The following is a 22977-nucleotide window of genomic DNA, read 5'->3' on the forward strand; positions in this document are numbered from 1 at the left end:
GTCTAAGTGAAGAAAATAATACTTAGAGGCAGCACTGGTTTTGTTGGTTTTTTTTTTTTAAATGATAAACCTCCTCTGCTTATTTGTGTAGGTGCCTTTTATTCTTAATACCTTGTGGGATGCACTTCTGGAGTTGGATGACTTGACAGCTTCCACAAACAGTATCATGATCCTTCTTTCATCCCTTCTGACTTACCCTCAGGTCCGCAAATGCAGGTAACTTTTCAGTTAGTTTTTCTTCATTACTACAGCTCTGAGTGTCCACTTACTGTCAAATTGGAATGACCAGTTTCTTTCAAATCACGTACCAAGGAGATGATTAATGTAACTCAGTATTTTATTTCTACTCTGGTTTTTCCATGAAGTGAAGGTTACGACAGTGTTTCTATTTTGATGACATTAGTAAAATGCAACAAAGGAATTAAGAAGTGTACTAGACATGGTTTATATGTGGCTTTTTCCCCCCCTTTTGTCTCTGTCCATTTATCTTGGGTGTTTTAGTAAATGATATTTGCTTCACTCACACGGTGGTCCTGTCCACAAACCTCTTGTTTAACAAGGAACAGACAAACTCCAGATGAGACCAAACTGTTTATTAAAACACATTCATGAGCCTGTAGAACTTTACTATTGGAACAGTTCTGAAATAAGGTACAAACAAATTCACATCAGTAGTACAACCAGTAATTCTGTGACTGGTCGATGACACTGCCTAGTTGCTATCCCTTTGGGACTCTTAACATACATGCAGTTCCTTTATTTGGTCAATTTTTCATAGTACACATGGTAAACTCACAGTATCTGCACTTAAGGTAGATACTATACACATTTGATTTTTCTCATCCTATATGATTAGCACTGCTGAAGCTGATGGTTCCCAAATCTAAAATAAGGAATGAAGTTTTGTTACTAATGCAGTCTTAAATTCAGCATGTACTACTTGAATCAGCTGGTATGTCAGTTGATATGCCAGTTCATGCAAAAAAGATGCAAGCTTGTTTTAAATTATTGGTAAAGTCATAACTGCCCAACAGCAACTTCAGAACAGAAACAGCTCCTCCTTTTTTCTAAACAGTTGAACAAAGCCTTAAGTATAATATGGGAAAAAACATGGTATAAATACATGCTTAAACTGACTAGTTCTCTATACCAGTTTTACAGACCCAAATCAGTATTTTCCTGAAAAAGGATAGCAACTCAAACTACTTTAAATGTGTAAGCTGTAGTAATTTAATCCTTCACTTAAAATCCCCAAGTATATGAAATACTTTCTTTTCTTAAAGAAAGTATTTTATTTTCTTCTTTTGGATAAAATGAGAATAAACAAAATGAACTTAGCTTTGTGTGTATGTATGTTTTTATCCGTGACACTGCTTCTACCTCTCCCTCTCCTGTAGTATTCAGCAATCCCTGACAGTTTTGGTCCCACGTGTGTGGCCATTCTTGCACCACACAATATCTTCTGTGCGAAAAGCAGCACTGGAAACATTATTCACACTGCTGTCTACCCAAGACCAGGTAAGAATTAGAGTTATTAATGTCTTACTGTGATGCATATTGGAATATACTTGGTCATATGATTTCCTTGTTTCAGAGTTCTTCAACATGGCTGACTCCAATTCTGCAAGACATGTTGAGGCACATATTTCAGTTTTGTATCTTAGAAAGCAACCAAGAAATTCTGGATCTTATTCACAAGGTATTTGCATGACTTCTCCTGGATATAGTGCTTGTGTATCCCACTCTTTCAAATCCTCTGTACTTTGTGCAGATGAAGAATAGTGTGCTAATGTTAAATACTTCAATGCTTTACTGTAGAGTAGATGAGAGAGTTCCTGCAGTTTCTCAGCATGTGTATGATCTTATGTAGACCAGGTACAAATTTGTCATGATTTCTATTGTGATTCTTTCCCAAGGTGTGGCTGGAACTGTTAAACAAGGCATCTGTACAGTATGTTGTTGCAGCTGCTTGTCCATGGATGGGAGCCTGGCTCTGCTTAATGATGCAGCCATCTCATTTGCCCATTGACTTAAACATGTTGCTAGAAGTAAAAACCAGGTCCAAAGTAAGTTAAATGTGGTCTCACTGTCTGTTCTGAGGAAAGTAGGAAATTGCTTAGCTGTATATCAAACACGTTCTAAGGGTGTTAGAGGGGGAGTGGTGGTGCCTTTCTGTAGTTCTAAATGTAAACTGTCTTACAAGCCTCAATTCTGTAGAGCAAAAGGTTTCTTGTCAGGTTATCCTTGAAGAATTAAGTTCTGCTGTGTAGTGTTCTCTGTGTAGATACTCAAGAAGTCCTTATTTACATGTCTCTAGAGCCATCTGTTTGCAGGACTGAGTTAAATCCAGAAGCATTGTGTTGTTTCTGAAAAGATGCTGAGAGAGGTTTCCTTTTTCCTCTGTGTGTTTATCAGCGGTATGTCAAGTATTAGCCTTAATATTATAGTGAAGGAATGTAGCATACGTTTAACAGGACTACAGAATGATGACTACAGAGATGATTTCCAAGTATTGACTGCTTTAAGAAATCTCTTACACAAGAAGTGTTCTGTCTTAGTCCAACTTTTTCATGGTGTGATGATTATTTGTACTGTTATGGAATATGAATTTATCTTTTCATTACAAACACCTTTTCAGCCTTTCCTTTATTCCACAGGAAAAAGCAGGTGCTAAACTGCGTCAAGGTCAAACCCAGAACAAGGAAGTGATTCAGGAATACATTGCTGGGGCAGACAGCATTGCAGAAGATCCAGCAACGAGGGACTATGTTGTCATGCGTGCTCGGATGATGGCAGCAAAGTCAGTTTACTGGAAATATGAAAAAAATACTTAAAAGAAATGTATTTTTTTCATAAAATATAGCGGTTTTGCCAAAATCTAATTTTCATTTTTGCATCTTCATGTTGAATCATTGATGGCAGAGTAATTATGACATTGAAGTGACTGTTCTTTTTCATCTTGTCAGGTTGCTGGGAGCACTTTGTTGCTGCATTTGTGACCCAGGTGTAAATACTGTTACTCAAGAAATAAAGCCAGCTGAATCATTAGCTCAGCTACTGCTCTTCCACTTGAATTCTAAATCTGCCTTGCAGAGGATTAGTGTTGCGTTAGTAATCTGTGAGTGGGCAGCCTTGCAAAAGGTAGGATGTTTCTGCAGCAAAAATATATTTTACTTACTATCTCAATCCACTGCTTGTTGTGTGGTACTTAGCTTGAAATAAGATTTCAGTAGGTAAGCTAAAATGGTGTTTATACATCTAAATACCAAAATCTTGATCGTTAGACAGTGCAGGAATACAGGACTCAGTAGATAAATGCCAGCTGTCAGAACGATGAATCAGTAAGTATGCTCACATTTTTTCTACAAATAAATCTATTCTCAAGATGCCTTTATCTAAGGTCAGTGATTCCTTTTAAGATGACTGTCTTTTATCTGCTCACTATCATTTCTAGTGGCAGACTTTTTGTTCCTAATCCTTTATCTTTAATATTCTGGTTTATGAGTGTTAATAGTCCCTCTGGAAATGGATTTTTGTAGCTAGATTGAGCTGCCCAAGACTGAACAAAGAAACTGTGATTATTCAGAAATGCAAATTGTGTTTTTCTGTTACAGGAGTGTACAACTGTGGCTATTTGTGTTCAACCTCGTTTACTTGGGGTCCTTTCTGAACATCTCTATTATGATGAAATTGCTGTTCCTTTTACGCGAATGCAAAACGAATGTAAACAACTCATCTCATTGCTAGCTGATTCTCACATTGACATTGGAAACAGAGTAAACTGCAGTGTATTTACAATAGATCAAGCTAATGAGCTGGTAAGTAGAGGCATGCCTGCCTTTCCTCCCAATCTGTTCTTGTCTTGAAGTACACCTTCAGCATAATTATTACATTCACAGTAGCTTGCAGAAATAATGTGGTGACCTTTGCATATCTCATGAAAAAAAATGTGTAAAGATTCTTGCTGTTTCCCCTGAGGTGTGTTTACAGTCTGACAAAAATCAAGTGCAATGCAAGGTACATACTTAATGGGAGAATAAAACTGAGTGTTCTGATCCCAGGTGTGGATTCACTATTGAAATCTATGCATAAGTAAACAAAGCAGACTTCAAAACCATTGTCAGAAGACTTGTAAATAGACCATGTAAATTCTAGATCTTTTCCCCCACCTTGCCCCTGACCTTTTAATCTGCTTTTAATCTTTTTCCAGTGAAAGATTTAGGCAACAATAGTCAACCACCTATGAGTGCGGAAGGATATGGAAGGTCCTGCAACTACTTTGCTGTGCTTTTTTCTTAGATTTTTATCCCAGTCTCTTTCCTCAAAAGAAAGTCAGCTGAGAAGCGATTTGTTCATGTACAGGATCTTGCACATCCTTTCTGGATTGTTGTAGTCACATTCTACTTTGCTTATCTGTCACATGCTTAAATATTTCCAGAATATCTGGGTAGAACCCGTGGGATATGGGACAATCTAAATTTGCAGGAGCACATAAACTGCTCTTGTAGCTTTGGGAATCTAGACTTTAAATGTCTATGATATACCTGATTTTCTCTTTGATCTGCAGTTCAGGATTCCCAGAAATACATTTTGGAGCATTTCCTGTTATTTACTGGGAAATGGAGATGGTGATATGTGGTCAAGTGACTCATGTTGTGCCATGAGGATATCCTGTTTTACAGTCAATGAAACAGATTTCTAATTCCTTCTTTTCCTTTCTCTTAGGTTACTTCTGTTTTCAATGAGGTGACATCATCCTTTACTTTGAATCCTAAAGTTCTGCAACAGTTGGACAGTAAAAGGCAGCAAGTCCAAATGACTGTTACAGAAACAAATCAGGAATGGCAAGTGTTGCATCTGCGAGTCCATACCTTTGCTGCATGTGCAGTTGTGAACTTGCAGCAACTTCCAGAAAAACTAAATCCTGTTATAAAACCCTTAATGGAAGCTATCAAAAAAGAAGAGAATACACTCATACAAAACTATGTGGCTTCATGTATAGCAAAGTTACTTCAGCAGTGTACAACCAGATCTCCTTGTCCCAACTCTAAGATTATAAAAAATCTTTGCAATTCCCTGTGTGTGGATCCACATCTTACCCCACTGGCATCATGTCCTGCACAGCCTCAGAGTAGCCATGAAAACTCAAAAGGTAGGACAACTAAGACTGCCAGGATTCTTAATATGTCTGTGATTATTTCTGAGCTGATGAAATGAGTATTTGAATGAGGCTTGTTTTCACTGATTTTTAAAATGCCAGCATCTGAGTATTTATTAATAATGATTTCATTTAGATATTTTAAACTGTGTGCAACTAATGTGCATTGTTTTATATCTATATAGATGTATAAAATACTTTCATTCCAATTTCCAGGTATGGACTCTGGTTAATATCTAGTTCTGATGACATTTCACTTACAGATGTATTGAGTAAAAATGGAAATTAAAGCAGCCTGTCAAAAATGTGTGGCTTGTGTTACATTCCATGGGCTAATCATAAGATAAAAAGATGAGGACAGTGTTCAGAATTAATAAAATAATCCTATGCATGCAATGGTCATGAATTTTTTTAAATGGCTGTCCATTATTGAAAATGTATGGATTGAATGAACCCAGATTAACCCAACTAAGATCTTAATACTCTCAAACATTCTAACCTCCTTTAAGATTTGACCACTGTATGTTTTACTCTTTCTTAATGAATGTGTCCTCCTTTATCTCAGAGTAGTATAACATTCACATCTGATTGAAAATGAAGCTCTCTAGTATAAATGGAAACATCAACAAATGCAAAGATACTGATGGCATCTTTTATTGTATCATGACAGAAGTATTGAACTGTTTTAAAGGACACAGAACATCAATTGGTTGGAACTTTAGAACATAATGTGTTCACAGGTAACATACATGTTACCTGTGCTTCTTGCTGAATTATAATTTCTGGCAGTTTGCACACTTCTCATCCAGAGTATGTAATGTTGTCCTAGCACAGTAGTTGTTTCTACTAAAGTTCCATCGTCCTCAAGAGTGGAAAAAATTAGGGGATTTTTAAAGCACAATCAGCAGATGACTTGTAGGTAGCTCTCACTTCCCTCTATGTGTTAAACTACAGCTTAAAGTGTTGTCAGCTGTTCTCCCTTTTCTTTTAGGGCCCAACTCTGATAAAGATGGGATGCAGCACACAGTTACTAAGCACAGGGGAATAATTACACTGTACAGACATCAGAAAGCTGCTTTTGCCATCACAAGTCGGCGAGGTCCTACTCCAAAAGCTCCAAAAGCCCCTATTGCAGATCTCCCCACAGGCAGCAGTGGAAGCATTCCTACAGAACTTGATGAGGTACATTTCAAAAGCTTGAATTTGCAACTTCACATCAGCCCCTTCTTTCCATTACTTCGAATTCACTGGAGTTGATACCTTTGTAGTAGGGATGGCAGGGGTTTTGCATTACAAAACAGGAAGTTTTGTGATGCAAGCAGCTTATGTTTGATGTTTTAAATGTTTGTCATTAAGAACATTAATAACTCCTGAAATGTTGTATTTACTATAGAATATGAATATCGATATAAGTTCATGGAGATGGATTTCCACAATGGGTGGAACAAACACAAGATGACACAAACTGTGTCCTGCCCATGTTAGTGTTGGTCCATCTCAATGCCTGTGGATACCTCTGAAGCATTAAAACCAGCAATTGAAATATGATTGTGTAAAACAGCATGTCTGTGTGACTTCCATACTTGGTGTCCTAAACTCTTCCCTTTTATTAATTTCAAACTTCAGCATGTTTTAATGAGGTTCTAGTCAGGATTGTGAACTCCTAAACAGTGTTGTGGATTTTAGTCTCAATTATTAATGTTTTCTATTAATTCTGCTTGCCAGAGAGAGCAAGAAAGGGCGATAAATAACAAACCAAGTATTGTAAGTTTTCTAGTAAGTACTGTTCTTGGTATTACTGTATTGGCCATATCTGAGGTTCTGGAACCAGAACCACTTGGAAACATCTTGTTGAAATGGACCGGTACCAGCAAAGGCCAAATCTCAAATTTATGGACTTTAAATAATTGGCTGTGAAAGAATTTTTGTTTTTTACACGTGTATAAAGAATAAAGGAATTAAATCAGGAAAAAATCTGTTGGTGAATGTGTTGTAGGTAGGTATAAACACAATCAGAATTGAATGCCTATGTAATGAGAGGTCACCCTTGACAATAATTGTTATTAAATGTATCTAACCTTGCTACTTTGTTGAATTGTTTAAATCTAGGCTCAGAAACCTTATGTTGTACAGAGAAGAGGAGCTGAATTTGCCTTATCTACTATAGCTAAACATTTTGGTGCTGAAATGGCAACGGGATTGCCACATCTCTGGGATGCTATGGTTGGTTCGTTAAGGAACAACATTCACATAAATAATTTTGGTAATTGCACTTCTGATTTAAGCTGGGGAAGGGTGGCAGGCTGGAGTCAGTATGTCAGTCTGAAACTGAGCACCTTTTCTGTTTTTACCAGATCGAAAGTTGTTACTGGAAAAAGGAGATGCTCCTGCCCAGGAGCTGGTGAATTCCTTGCAGGTTTTTGAAACAACAGCAGCTTCAATGGACACTCAGCTACATCCCCTGGTAATCAGCTTTTGCATGAAACACTTCAGTCTCTTTATTGCTGGTTTAAGTCTTTATTGTGTCTTGTTGTGTTACACTGGAATCAGCATCTCTGCTCTGCTTTATTCTAACTCTGTATTTCCTAGACCTGGAGAACAGACTGGTAATATGATGCCTTCTGTTTGTTATCAAAGTGCAGATTAAAATGTGGTTCTGTAGCACTGTGTGGCTGACTGAAAGACTTTTTTAATACGTGCCTTTTATGTATATATACATAAATGCAGTATGTAGTGATTGTGTAAATTGGTTTTGGTGGTGCTAATACTGTATGCAGTTTAAAAGAAATTTGTAGAATGTCAGAGAGGCTGAACTTGGTTCATCAAAGCTAGTACTTAGGGACTTGCACACTAGGAAAAACCTGACCATCTGTTTAGGTATCCAATACAAAGGCATATCTGCACTGATTAAAAGGAAGACACATACACACACCAAAGACATAGATGTATACCCTGCTGGGGAGATGCAGATTTCCTTCTGGTTGTCCTCCTTGTCACACAGAATTATTGAGATTCCCAACATGAGTAATTAATCTGCCTAAACACAAAGGGAATGAGTCCAGGACAAATTTGCTAGCTGGAAGGAATTCTTAAATCTGTATTTAAGAAATAATTATTTTCTCTTTAATAAAAAATTCTGGGTATTTAGTACTATATTTTCAGTGTGAAACACTTCCTTGTTAACTAAGGGCTTAATTAATTTTGGTTTTGACTGAAATGCTGAATATTTTGTCACTCTGAATTTTGTCTGTATTGGGGAGTAATACATGTTCAAAGTTCCAATTGCCTTTTTCTTCTGAAATATTTTTTTCATTTTAAACAATTATATCTTGCAAAGGAGCCATTCCAAGCATTCTTAAATGACTTTAAAAGACTCTGTAGTTTAAAAAAAAAAACACTAATTCTTTTATAATTCATATTAACCTTTACTCTCTGCACCCTTCTCTTTTGTTCAGTTAATACAGCATTTGCCTCATCTTTACATGTGCCTTCAACATCCCAGCACTGCTGTGAGACACATGGCTTCCCGTTGTGTGGGTGTTATGAGCAAAATAGCAACCATGGAAACAATGAATATCTTTCTAGAGAAAGTTCTACCGTGGCTGGGAGCAATAGATGACAATACCAAACAAGAGGGTGCAATTGAAGCACTTGCATGTATCCTTGCTTGGGTATTCAAAAATGCAGAAAATCCTTTGTTGTTTCACTTGGGTGAACAAAAAAAGTTCCCTGAAAAAAATGGGAGGAGGAATGAAATAAAATACTAAGCTGGTTTTTGTTCTGTGGAAAGAAACAGAAGAAAGTTTAATTTACATTGCCCATATTTTATTTGCCATGTGACATTTTGGTGGAGGTAATTCGGTTTCTCAAACCTTGCACTTTGCTGGCTAAATGTAATTGGGTAGATCAGATTTCCCTGCTTCTGCATTGCTTTGTTACTAGAAATTTCATTCACCTGAGTGTAACAATTAATGACTCTTACTGAGTGTGAAATCTCCTGGGTGTATATTTGTCAGAGAAACCTGAACTATTAAAAACTATTTCCTTAATGAGCACTCCAGGTGTAATGGAGCAGCTGGATGTTGGTATTGTTCCATACATTGTTCTTCTGGTGGTTCCAGTTCTGGGTAGAATGAGTGATCAGACAAACAGTGTACGTTTTATGGCCACTCAGTGCTTTGCCACGCTGATTAGGCTGATGCCTCTTGAGGTAAGCTCCAGCTGTAAGTATATGGATATATGAGCTGTCCTGCATCCACTCTCACCAGCTGCAAAGTCCAGGCTTCTGGCTTATTAAATGCTGAATGAGTAATGCTGGTTTTATAGGTGTTGAGTCCGTATCAAATAATAGAAGATGTGCCCTTTAAAATGAGCAAAATTGGACCCTGTGTTAGCAATTTTCTAATTTAATGTTAAAATAAAATTTCTCTTTATAAGAAGCTCATGCCAGCTGTATACACAAAATTAAATGGTAGATTTATTAATTTTGTGTGTAATGCTGCTTTTCTTAGCTTGGGTTTAAAAGCTTTAGGCATTCTGTGTGCACTCTCCTTAGGTATGTGTGTTGCTAAGTATGTTGTCAAGAGAAATGCACAAAAGCAGTACTGATTTAAAAGCAAAATCAAAAATAACAGTAATAGAAATAATGTGGGGATAAGTAGGGTCACTTATTACTAGTTTCTAAAATCAAAAAGCACCACCCTACATATATAGGTAAAATATTGTATATTATGATGAGGTAGTGCTTAATCAGTACAGATCTGCTTCCGTCTTTCATTCCTGCTACAACTTGCATAGCTCAGACAACTTCTGATGTTGTGCATCAAGGACTACAACGCTTCTAAGTAACTTAATGTGACCACCAGATGGTAATAGAAAACAGTTTAGAATTTCCACAGCAATAATGAAAAGCAATTGTCAGCTTAATGCATTTTTTATTCTTTCACTTTTTAATTTAGCACAATAGAACCTCAGAATATGATAACTAGTGATCTGCCTTAACAGGAGCACACATACTTTGTGTGCTTACACTGAGATGTTCAACTGGTTGAAAGGGAGCAAAGAACTTAATTTCTAGCATGCTCATTGCAGTGTCATTTGCACCAGGCCCTTCTTCATATGCATCCTAAACACAGTCCTGTGGAATACAGGTAGCTTAGGGCTTGGGGGACAGTTAAAGCTATTTTAATAAAGTTTAGTGAGAATCTCTCAAAATGTACTGTACTTGTTTTATTAATTGCATGTATATGCATGATCACTTCATATTTATTTTCCATAGTTATGGAAGAAGTGCTTTCAAATTTCCCTTTCTGGTTAAGTTCAGTATCAGATACTGAGCTATATTAAATATGTGAGCATAGAGTGAAGCAGATTAATAGTGAGAGAAAATACTCATATTGTCATGGAACAGTATTTTATTTAACAATAAATAAATAGCATTAAGTCAATTGGGGCAACTTAACTATGCTCTGTTTTCTGCATCTTTATGCTCAAATTGAATATTCTTGCAACCATAAAACTACTGAGAGAAGGATTGTAAGATAAATGGTTCAACTTGATCAAACTTGTATTGATAGGCAATTCTGCTGCAAGCATATTTGAACCAAATTACTGCCACGGTGTTCATACTGTAGGCAGAGCATTGAACAAAGAGGCTGCTGTCTCTGTGTATGAGTGTATTTAAATATCCTATGGGGCAGTACTAACATCCCCCTTCCTTACTAACCACATACATGGTGGCAATATTTGGTAGAGGGTTTTTTTAGTCAGGAGCCCTCTGTAAGTGTTTAGTAAGATGGGTTTTGAAGTAAAGCTGACTAAATGGAAGAGGATGAAGAGGATGGAAGAGGCCCAGAAAAATGGGATGACAGATGTGATGGTGGGAAAATGGCAGTGGCTCTGCTGCTGCTGTATGTTATTTGCAAGCAAGAATGAATATATTTGGCCCCCAAATGCCTTCTTTGGGCTTCTGGCCTGGTATGGGGAGTACCTAGGAAGTAAAGGTCTGCTGTTACAGACCTAGAGGGGTTCAGGTTTTGGTTTTTTTTTCTCCCAACAGTTTCCAACTGTTTGAATTCATCCTGTGGGTTTCAGTATCACTTTAGATCTAATTCTGCTAAGTAGGAGAAAAATCCATCAAACTTTGGATGGTAGCTTGTGGCCCAAGAGGAGTGGGTGTCATAGGATTCTCTAGCCAGCCAGATAAACCCTCTGATTAGAGGTAGAATAGCTCAGTCTTTGTAGAATCTTAGCAGCTTGACCAGAATTTTCTATCTCTTGTGTAATTTTTATCAATCTTTTCAAAGTGTCCTTTTGAGGCAGGATTTGTCTCTTGAACCTTGCAACCCTGCGTGTGTTGACCTGCAAGTAATCAAACAAGTATAGCTAAATATAGTATTTAAATTTTGAGTTTAGAATCATACAGTTGAGAAGATTGCAGATCTTTACTGTGTGTTCAAAATGTCTGAGTAATACGAGGTTTAAGTTCTTCTCCTCTGTGTGGCAGTTTAGTCCTGTAGCCCTTACATGACTGCTTTAAAATGTTACCCTAGGCTGGTATACCAGACCCACCAAACATGTCTGAAGAATTAATCAGGATGAAGGCTAAAGAACGTCACTTTCTGGAGCAATTACTGGATGGAAAAAAACTGGAAAACTATGAAATTCCAGTACCAATCAAAGCAGAGCTCAGAAAATACCAGCAGGTAACAGCTTATACTTTTATTTTTAAAGTTCCAGTCTGATACGGTTTCATGGGATAGGAGTTGTTCAGATACATTTTTCTTGTGAATTTTTTGAGTGTTTGGTTTCTGTTGTGCAGTGTGTATCTTGGACTCTGGGTATGGAAGAACAAATGAAGTAATGCATCCTTCTTACGCTGTTCTAGTGATATTTTTCCCCTTCCTGGATTTTGCCTTTTTTTCTGGGAATGGTCAGTGGGCTGTGCCTTGCTAACACTGATTGTGACAGCCCAGTACTGCAAAGTACCATTTGGGTGTTTGTTTTTCCCTTTATTCCCCCTGCTTTTAGTGAATGGGCTGTAGGGGATGCAATGGGCTGGTGGGGAACCAGCTCCTCGTTTGGCAGCACTGGGTCACTGAACATATGGATGTGTGAACTGAAGCTCAAATAGCAAAAAGTCAGGTTTTATTGAGTCACTCTCCTTTTCTGATTTCAGGATGGAGTGAACTGGCTTGCATTTCTCAATAAATACAAACTTCATGGAATTCTTTGTGATGACATGGGTTTGGGAAAAACTTTACAATCCATTTGCATTCTTGCAGGTGATCATTGCCTCAGGTAAGTTTAAACAAATCACATTTTCTCTTAGACTTTAATGATAAGTCTTGTGTGACAATGAATCTGGACATAGTCCTGAGCAACTGTGACTGTGGGTGCCTGTGGGTGCCTGTGCTTGGATAGGGGGTTTGGACCAGGTGGACCCCACAGATCTTTCTCACCTCAACTCTTCTGTGAAAAACAATCTTTTTAAACTGTTATTTTATATTCTTCAAGGGCTCAGGAATATGCAAGAACAAAACTGGTGGACAGTGTTCCTCTTCCCTCCTTGGTGGTGTGTCCTCCTACACTCACAGGACACTGGGTGGATGAAGTGGGCAAATTTTGCTCAAAAGAATATCTTAATCCATTGCACTATACAGGACCTCCTACTGAGAGAGCAAGGTAACCCATCTTGCACTCTAACTGGTTTACAGTAAAATATCACACATGGAGTTTTTCAATTTACTTTACTACTACTGAAGCATAGTTTGTGGGCATAGGAACATTTGTGGTGGTATCCTTAAAGGCTGAAATAATAACAACATGTAAGGAACACTTCAATTAACTCCTCTTTTTTTTTTTTTAAAGATTGCAACACCAGGTGAAAAGACACAATCTCATAGTGGCTTCATATGATGTTGTAAGAAATGACATCGACTTCTTCAGGTAAGAATTGGCTTGTTTTCTGATGTTTTTAATAGCTTAGAATTTTAAATGCTACTTAAGTCTGTGTTCTTCTTTTCCAGAAATATTAAGTTTAATTACTGCATTCTTGATGAAGGCCATGTAATAAAAAATGGAAAAACAAAGCTGTCAAAAGCAGTAAAACAGCTGACTGCTAATTACAGGATAATTCTTTCTGGGACACCAATCCAGGTAATTGATTTTCTATTTTGGATGAATAGTGGAAAACAAACAAGATAGGTCTGTCTTGCACTCAGCTTTATTGTACCTTTTAACAATCATCTTGTTCAAAGTATACATTGTAAAACAGCTTTTCATTTCTAAATTCTCAAAACATCATCTTTCCCTTTCCTGGTATACCTGTGTATAGGGGAATGAATGCAAGTTTTGTGGTATTAATGGAGTTCAAAACTTGGCAGCAAGACTTTCTCTACCACTTCAAGTGTTGGATAAGGAAGTGACCATTCCCATATGCCTCAAGTAAAATTAGCAGGAAACTCAATCCTAAGATCTCCAGATTCTGAACTTTGTCCGAATGACTTGGCTGTACTGTATCTGTCTCACCCAGGAGTAAGACCACTGGCGTGTCCTGGGTTTTGTTAATCAGGAAAACTCTGGATGTGGCTTAAGGCACTGGACACAGTGGGAAGTCCATTTATACATTCAGGTGCATGCAGAGGTATTTCTGTTACTCAGATGGATGAAAGAGCCACCAAGCTCCAGGAGCTTGGGACTGGGTTGTAGTGTGAAGTTTGCAGAGTTTTAAATATGTATGGAAATATTTTCTGATACCTTGCAACAACTTATTACTCATGAAAATAATTTATCAAATGTTTCTTTTATGTGCAGAACAATGTGTTGGAGTTGTGGTCGTTGTTTGACTTCCTAATGCCAGGATTCCTGGGCACTGAGCGCCAGTTTGCAGCTCGTTACGGCAAACCAATCCTGGCAAGCAGAGATGCCCGCAGCTCCAGCCGAGAACAAGAGGCTGGTAAGGATCAAATGTTTCATCTTTGGGTTTTTGTTTTAGCCTTTTAAATGAGATCTGCTAATGAAAAGAAGTGTGGTTATTTCTAACATCAGAGATTGAGGGGGAGCTGAATGGTTTGAAAAATGTTTTTCTTCTAAAACACTGCTGCTGTTGCCCTCATTAGGGGTACTTGCAATGGAAGCTCTGCACCGCCAAGTCCTGCCATTCCTGCTAAGGAGAATGAAAGAGGATGTGCTGCAAGATCTTCCACCCAAAATTATTCAAGATTATTACTGTATTCTCAGTCCTCTACAGGTATGCTTAAAAAGTGGCTGAAAGTTTATTTTTCAGCAGAGTTAAGACCACAAAGGCATGAAATCTGTATTCCTGTGTCAATTTGATATCAGCTCTGACAGTCTCTGGATGTACTAAAAGAATTTTGTAGTATGTGTTTAAAACACTAATTCCAGTCATGTATTAATAGCATGTTTCTTGAGTTTAATTTTGGGCATTGTTCAGGAACAACATGTAGGCATCTGCAGATTGTTTTTCAATAACCCTTTGCAAGTTGAAAGAAAATAAATGGCAAGAGATTCTGTTTATCTTCTGTTTAGTTTATCTTCTGTTACATATGAAATAGCTTTCTTGATGTATGATAATTCTGAATTTTAACTTGAAACAAAACTCTGAATAGAACTATCTTCTGTCAGAAAAAACACACTCATTCTCTTGTCTGGTCTGCAGGTTCAGCTTTATGAAGATTTTGCCAAGTCTCGTGCCAAATGTGATATTGATGAAACAGTTTCTTCAATTTCACTGAATGAAGAAACTGAAAAACCAAAGCTTAAATCTACAGGTCACGTATTTCAGGTACAGGTTTTTTCAGTAATTTTTATTACCTAGTATATACATTTTTGGTAAATGTATTTATAGGTTTAGTGAAAAATTAAAATCAAAATAGTAAACGTAGACATTTGTGGTCATCTGATCTAAGTAGAGTATTTATGGCTGGAATGTGAAGTATAGCTATTATGTTTAAATTATGAGTTTGTGTCTTATGATGCATAACATTGCCTCATATTTTTAATGTGATCTACTCAGTTCTGCTGTTTTGTGGATCTCGTAAAAACTGAGTACTGAGAGAGCAAAACCTCAGAATGAGGGAAGTAATTCTGATTGCATCAGCTCTTACACTTCAACATTGAGATTCTGAAACATGGACAAAATGTTTCCTTAAGGGTAGATCTGAATTTATGAAGGTTCATGATCTTATAGAACTGAAGATTAACTCTTGGTTAATTGGAAACAATTATTCTCAAAGTGCTCCCAAACCCATTTCCTTTATTGCAGACTCAGATCAAGGTGTGGAAAATGGTAATCCTTGCGTTTTTCCAGAAAGAAGGGACCAAGATCACAATGAGTGTAACAGTGTTTAGATACAATTTGAAATGCAGGTTTTAAATGTGCAACTTTGATGAAAATACACCATAAAGTCCAGATTGTGGAATGTGGCAGAGTGACTCCTGTACTTATAGTTAATGCTGTTAATCCTTTTTCTGTAACTGTGTTTTTGCTTATTATTTCTTTGAACTTCATTTCTTAAATAATTCAAGGCATTGCAGTACTTACGGAAGCTCTGCAACCATCCAGCATTAGTGCTCACAACCCAACACCCAGAGTACAAGAGAATTACAGAGCAACTTGCAGCTCAGAATTCATCCCTTCGAGACATCCAGCATGCACCTAAGCTGTCTGCTTTGAAACAAGTGAGTAGACATTCGTTGTGTCTTAAATTCCCCAAATGTCTCTGCTGCTGTTACAGTTTAGGATGTTTTATTTAAGCTTTCATCAATAGGAAAACTCTTTTTAATAAAATTAAGTAGTAAATGAAAGGAATGCAAGGGTGTTTCAGGGATATGCCCTATTTTCCCTGGTAATTTAAGAAGGAGGGGGAAACACAATCTTCATGGTGATGATGTCTGTATAACTTGTTGGCATATGAAAAACCTTACTTCTGTTTTTGATACTTCCTTCTGCAGTTTGTTTCTCTAATTTCTACTTTTGATAATCAATGAATGTCAATATTTGTATGAGCTCTACAGTCATTTTAATGACACACTTTAATGTTCTTTTACTTAAAGCTGCTGCTGGATTGTGGTTTGGGGAATGGTGGATCTTCAGAAAGTGGTACAGAAGCAGTTGTGGCCCAGCACAGAGTGCTTATCTTCTGTCAGCTGAAGAGTATGCTGGACATAGTGGAGCACGACCTTCTGAGACCTCAGTTACCTTCAGTTACGTACCTGCGACTGGATGGCAGCATTCCTGCTGGGCAGAGACATTCCATTGTTTCCAGGTATGCCTCTTCCCCCTCATAACCACTGTGAGGCCAGCTTTGATGAACTGTATTCTTTAGATGGTGCAAAATTGGGTTTTTTGTCTGCCTCAAAGCAGATGAGGTTCATAAATTCTTTATTTAAATGAAACTTACCATACTTAACTTTTTCTGGTATGCAGGTTTAATAATGACCCATCTATAGATGTTCTTTTGCTCACCACTCACGTTGGTGGACTGGGACTTAACTTGACAGGGGCTGACACCGTTGTGTTTGTGGAACATGACTGGAACCCGATGAGAGACCTGCAAGCCATGGATCGGGCACATCGCATTGGGCAGGTGAAAACCTCTTCATTTCCCATAAGGGTGGCTTTTCTCATGCTGAACTTGCTTGAGAGAGTTTGTAATGTATAACAAAGTGACATCTCTGGGTTCCTATCAAGCTTCCATTCATACTTACTTCTTGCAAATATACCAGCTGCTGAAGTGCATACTTCCTTATTCTGCCCCCAACTTGATAAGTCTTCTCTTCTGTACTTCCTGAGCTGCTGGGGAGAGGCCAGAGAACAATCATCCTTTGGTGGAGGAAGATATAACTCAGGACTGAGACAAGGAACTGAAGGGACAGCCTGCAGGGTTGTCCTTCTCTGGTGCAAGAATGATTGGTGGTAGTCTTCCCCTAGAGCTGTAAAAATCAGTGAATTCTTCCAGAGTACAGAGGCAACTGAAGATGTTTCTACTGTATAGTGGCACAGTCTTGTGCTTTCCATCTAATGTCTGTCAGACTGAGTAGAGTTACTGAAGGGTGGCTCCAATCCAAACTGCTTCTAGACTGTCCATGGTAAACACTAAAAGTTTATGCTTTCCTGAATATCTGAGATGATACTTTTAGTTAAGTGTGATTTTTTTTTCTTTCAGAAACGTGTTGTTAATGTATATCGCCTGATAACCAGGGGAACTCTGGAAGAGAAGATCATGGGTCTTCAAAAGTTCAAAATGAATATTGCAAATACAGTGATCAGCCAAGAAAATGCAAGCCTACAGAGCATGGGAACAGAGCAGCTTCTTGATCTGTTCACTCTCGACAAGGTAAAGAAACAGTTGTACAAATACCTACCAAAAATAGTCAGCTTAGGGAAAAGCTTTGCTTTGAAATGTAAAATTTAATCACACAAATGCTTAAGTTGGACTGATGAATAGTAGACAGCTCTCTGAACAACAGGAGGAAGTGATATTTCCCCAGAAGAATTATGAGACTTGAAGAATTTATTAGATTGTTGGAAACATTATTCTGTATATTAACAGGATTTTTTTTCTTTTGTGAAGGATGGCAAAACTGAAAAAGCAGATACCTCTACCTCTTCTGGGAAAGCATCAATGAAATCAGTACTCGAAAACCTTGGAGAACTATGGGATCAAGAGCAGTATGACACTGAATACAGTCTTGAAAACTTTATGCATTCATTAAAGTAACCACCACATATTTGTAATACAACTGCTGCTAGTTCACATATTTTTCTGCTGATATTCAGCAAACTTCAAAGCATATAGAGTGAACCTTTAGCTTAATGTGTAAATAGACTTACTGAAAGAAGAATCTTCAAAAGACTGGCATGAAGTAGTGTCAGCTGTTTCACTGGGAAGTTACTCTGTCTTAAACGTTTGCACTGTATAAAAACTTTAAATGTAAACATTGTGAGGTGGTTCGAATTTTACTTGTTCTGAACAGCTGCAAATTCTTACTTGGTAGAAGAATTAAAACATAGCAGGTTTTACATCTGTTAACAAGTGTGACTTGTGTTTGCAGTCAAGTCCACCATTATTTCTTTCTGTATCTATAATAGTTTTGTACAGTTGTTTCAGTGAGTACTTCAGGTTGTTCAGTGTACATTTTTCTTTTAAACACAACTTGCTTTTATGGTATATTTAAAAAGCAATTTTCAACTTAAGCTTTCATTCAGATCATTTCAGGAGTTGTATCACCAGAGGCAAAGCCTAGAAGCCTTGAAAGTATTGAAGAATGGAATGGCACTAGGCCTGTGCACCCACCTTTGTATATTGACTATATATATATATCATGCTCTTTAGTCTTTTGACACCATCTTGTGAGAACAGCTGACTTGAACTTTTTAATGTAATGAGCTCTATTGAATACAGGTAATGGCCTATTTGAGGCCATGTTTGCATCCTGTTAGCAGGGGTGTACTTTTTTAATTTATCTATAAGGCTAGAATATAGCCACTTTGAGAGATGCATGTATTCCATATGTTTCAATCCTATATATTTTTTGTAACTAAAAGAAGAAATTAAATATACAGACAGACATTTTCCAGAAGTAGATTTTACACTGTCTAGGATTCTAAAATCCATGCTAAAAGTGACTGTGTACTAAACCAATGCATGATTTAAAGCTTCTTAAAGGAATAGGGAGGACTTTTTTTCTTTAGGAGAAAATATACATAGAAGTACCTACATTCAGTTTGAGGTAATTGAATAGTTAAAGTTGTGTAACAAAGATAGTAAAAGACTTTAATAGCAGTGAGTGAGAATAATACGGCTGTATGTTATGCAGCTTTTTATAAAAAAGGGAGGCAGTATAAAAGTGTGTTTCTAGATGTGCATATGTACCAGTATATGCACTTTTTTATAAATATTAAGTTATAGATAACTTACAGCAGTTGTCTGAATACATAGAATATATGTATAAATATAAAACCTAAGGTTTATAGCTTGCTGTGTGCTTAAGCATCAGAGCTTAAAAACCACCAGAGACCTCAACTATTGTAAAATAAGATTGTTTTAAAACTATATAAATCAAGACAGTTCTATAGCATTGGAGAAGAATTAATGTCACATTTCAGTAGTTATGAACTGCCAGATTGTAACTAAATTAGCATTCCATGAAAATAAAACAAACTGGGAATATATAAGTTGCATGTTGGGTTTGTCCATGTTTAGTTTTGTTTCTCCAGGGAAGACTTATCTGGCTATAAAAAAACCTAATGCTTTTGGAAATTACAGCTGGATTATGAGTGTTACATTGGTTAATTTCAACCTTCAGACCATTTCTGTTGTGCTTTCAGCGATGATCCAAGCAGGGGAGACAAGATGGGTCTTGGTGGTGTTTGCAGAGAAGTTACAATGCTGGAATAATGCGTACTTGAAGATAACTTGGTGCAGTAATTTGGTGATAGTGCCTAGAAATAACAAGATATTTGAATAAAGAAACTTCTTTAGTGGTAAAAATTGCATGTTTTTCTTCAAGAGTTTTATTAGGTGCAGTGATAAGAAACTTTGGGTTCTGTTGGGAAAGAAATAGCCTAGGACTTTTTTAAGCCATTTATTTGTCACATTGTAGTTGCTATGCAGCCATAATAATTTTAGCGATGGCTCTCTTGGATATCACATCAACAAGACTCCTGCACCTGAAAAACAGGGGAAAGCAGAACCTAGAATAATTGTTTCAAGAATATTATATGTACTGGCTGATGTTAAGTGTTCTGTGAATTAGTGCTTTGAAATGTGACCCAACAGGAACACTGCACCAACTATATAAAAAATCGGATTTTGTTACCTTAATATTTAACAAAAAGCTGTTCTGTGCTTTTCAAACTAGCAGAGCATTTGCCAAGATCTGGCTTGTTTGTGCAGTGTCCTCAGTGCACAAACTGGATTCACTTACAGCGAAACTCCAGCAAGAAATAGTTCTTAGAATGCTTCTAACTGTATTTGATCTCTTTAATGGGTATTCAGCTGGACCAGACCAGGGTCTGGGCTGGAATAGGAAAGTTTATTTATTTCTAGGCTGAAATGAAACCTTCAAATATGTCAGATTCTCAGCACCAGCCGTTTTGCTCTCCAGCTCTGCCCCTAGTACAGGTTGTTACTTGCTAATGAGGATACAGCCTAAGCCTTGACTGACTGCAGGTGGAGTCACTGGAGGCCCAAAGAAACATGAACTGAGTACAACCATGCACAGGCTCAGAATGCTTTGGGTTGGAAGCAACCCTAAAGATCATCCAGTTCCAAAGCCCTTCCATAGGCAGGGTCAAAGTACCTCTGACTGGTGACCACATTCTGGGCTGGAAGGAATGACTTTCAAACAAGTGTACACATAATGCTGCTTTTCAACCCATCTTAAGGACTGCTTGAAATCCTACTTAAAACTAAATGGAGAACTACCTTCTGCAAACAGGTCTGCATAAACACACCTTCTGCCCTTCTGCTGTGTCTGTTGTACTTAGTTAAACTAAGAATTCAATCTAACAAGTCTTTCTCCATGCATGTTATATTTGGAACTCACTTAGGCAGGAAGCTGCTTGCTTTCTGCAAATTTACTTATAACTATTGCAGGTTTCTAGGTTGTTTTTTTATCCTTCTCCCTGATGCTTTTGTAAGGTTTTTTTTTCCTAAGTGTACTGAAAGCGAAATTACACTGAAGATCCAAGGTATACATAGTGATTTAGTTTAACTCAAATTAGTTCAAGTTGAGTCTTTTGCTTTAGCCCATTATCTTTACAAATCTTATCTTTTACCTTAAGATTACCAGATTTAAAGACAAATGCTTGCATTTGGCATTAGTGGTATCCCCAACTTTCCTACTGTCTTGTGGTTCTGCAGGTTGTAAGGCAAAGAGCACATGTTTCTAATTAAGCCTTAATTCAAGCAGTAGTAGGGCAGCTTTTAGGCCATATTAGAAACTGTGGAAAACTTCTAAGATGAAAACACATTCACATACCAAAGCTTTTATTACCTTGCTTACAAATGGTAAATAATGAAGTGTTAAATCTAGCTTGGTGTGCAGTGTTAATAGAGCTTTGGCACAGGGCAAGTTTTAAAGCTCTTAAGGATGACAGCAGTAACTGACTTGTGCTAAGTTGCTTTGTAATCAAAAGCTAGGAAGATGGAGTTCTTTAAACCAGGCAGAGAGATGCTTTAGAGTAAACATTATTTTTCAAATCACATTCAAGTGAATTACTCTCAAGGAAAGTTCTCTGAATATAAGGATTTTTATAGAGATGATAATCCATCTAAATTCTTTCAGTGGTCTATTAAAAGACATGACCTTTGAATTTGTGTCAGAAACCCTTTCAGTTGGCTCCTTATCTTCTAGTTGCTTCACTAGTTCTCCAGTATTCTCTTCTACAGCAGGTTTGGAAGTATCTGTTCAGTTACGCTGTTTTAAGGCCAACTCCCTGTTCAGGAATCAGGATTTAATTGATTCTGGCAGCCAGACCAGACTCAGGGATTGTGCCCAGCAAGCGAAAGCTTCCTTTGGTGTGGAACTGACAGCACTACCCTCTCCAGAACAGGAATGCCACTCCCCTCCTGGGAGGACAGATAGCAGCAGGGTCACAGAGCTCTAAGTTCACACTGACAATCCTGTGATCTTGGATGTCACTCAAAAGGAGATGCTCTTCATCTGTGTGTGTGCATGGGCAGAGCTCTGCTGGTTGGAGCAAGCATGGTGTGTATAATGCCAAGTCATCTCCATTCATAAACCTTATGCAATAACAACAAAACCTTAATTGTCTTCTATTGCTAACAGGTGCCTTTAATTTAGCATAAAGAGTAGAAGGTCCAAGCTCCTCTGTATCTTTTTTTCTTGGGCAACAGCTAAATACACTATTCTAAACACAGTGTGCATATGCTGCAGTAGATAGGCAAGAAGACAAGAGAGAAAGTTGTCCTTTGCCAAGGTTAAGACATTTTTATTAACTTGTTGTAGACACTGGGATCCAAACTTGGAACTTGCTGGTGGGTATATCTCAAGTTGTACCCACCAGGCTTCCATCTGCACAAACCAGCACATGAGGGTTTAGGAAATTTGTTAGGCTATTCTTCCTTAAGGCTATCAAACCTTTAAAAAGTCGTATGTTCAAGACTTGTTCTGCTTTCTTAGCTCAGTCATGTGGGTAGCTAACTTGGAATTGGGTGTTTGACAATTTACAAAGTAATCAACAATCACAAACTCTTTCAGATAATGACCTTCAGTATTTTCTTTTAAAGTAAAATTCAGACCAGGATTTGCTAAGTTGTAAAAGGTATTCCACATACTAAAGGAAAACATTTACTGCTCATTTTCCCTTTTCAGATGAGGGAAGGAAGTTGATCCAGAGAGCAGAAACTTCAAACCCATAAATTCAGCCTCAGGTGCAAAAGCTGCAGGAAGGGGGAGAAAGGAAGGATACACTGCATCCTGCCAAATGGCTGTTCCAGGGATGCAGCAAAGTGAACTTCTCTGCAGTTCAGTGAGAGGCTCAGAAATAGCTGAGCTATGGGAACATGCTGGCCATGTCTCCAATGCACTTCAGTTCCAGAGGCCTTTGCAGGACTATGTGTGCTGTCCATGCCAAGGCTGTGCCTGCCAGAGTTTTCCCATATGTCAGGGTAATTACATTTCACAGTTTATGCAGGCTGGGTGCTTAGATACTCCATTGAGAAAAGGGAATACTGCTCAGTGTAGCGGCCCAGGCGTTTCATGTGGTTAACTTGTGTGCTTTTTGCTGCTGTTTCAATGTTAGCTCTCTCTGAGTAAATACTGTGCTC

At 37.7% G+C, this 22977-nt stretch overlaps 1 protein-coding gene across 1 annotated transcript in view; it reads left to right on the forward strand.

The window, feature by feature from the left end:
• The window catches only part of BTAF1 (B-TFIID TATA-box binding protein associated factor 1), a 41916-nt gene extending 22558 nt beyond the window's left edge, over nt 1-19358 (forward strand). Inside the window, exons 13-38 of the mRNA XM_054637533.2 lie at nt 92-216; nt 1398-1518; nt 1595-1699; nt 1917-2066; nt 2658-2800; nt 2967-3141; nt 3615-3818; nt 4726-5152; nt 6150-6340; nt 7268-7421; nt 7513-7622; nt 8614-8815; nt 9220-9368; nt 11710-11862; nt 12336-12457; nt 12674-12841; nt 13028-13105; nt 13186-13315; nt 13973-14114; nt 14278-14408; nt 14838-14963; nt 15707-15859; nt 16235-16446; nt 16608-16767; nt 17347-17517; nt 17755-19358. Coding sequence (XP_054493508.2) covers nt 92-216; nt 1398-1518; nt 1595-1699; nt 1917-2066; nt 2658-2800; nt 2967-3141; nt 3615-3818; nt 4726-5152; nt 6150-6340; nt 7268-7421; nt 7513-7622; nt 8614-8815; nt 9220-9368; nt 11710-11862; nt 12336-12457; nt 12674-12841; nt 13028-13105; nt 13186-13315; nt 13973-14114; nt 14278-14408; nt 14838-14963; nt 15707-15859; nt 16235-16446; nt 16608-16767; nt 17347-17517; nt 17755-17901 — 4149 coding nt within the window. The 3' untranslated portion in view covers nt 17902-19358. The remainder of the gene's footprint in view (nt 1-91; nt 217-1397; nt 1519-1594; nt 1700-1916; nt 2067-2657; nt 2801-2966; nt 3142-3614; nt 3819-4725; nt 5153-6149; nt 6341-7267; nt 7422-7512; nt 7623-8613; nt 8816-9219; nt 9369-11709; nt 11863-12335; nt 12458-12673; nt 12842-13027; nt 13106-13185; nt 13316-13972; nt 14115-14277; nt 14409-14837; nt 14964-15706; nt 15860-16234; nt 16447-16607; nt 16768-17346; nt 17518-17754) is intronic.
• The last annotated feature ends 3619 nt before the right edge of the window (nt 19359-22977 follow it).

The sequence above is a fragment of the Agelaius phoeniceus genome, chromosome 9 (assembly GCF_051311805.1).
Source record: "Agelaius phoeniceus isolate bAgePho1 chromosome 9, bAgePho1.hap1, whole genome shotgun sequence".
In the NCBI taxonomy this organism is placed as follows: Eukaryota; Metazoa; Chordata; class Aves; order Passeriformes; family Icteridae; genus Agelaius; species Agelaius phoeniceus.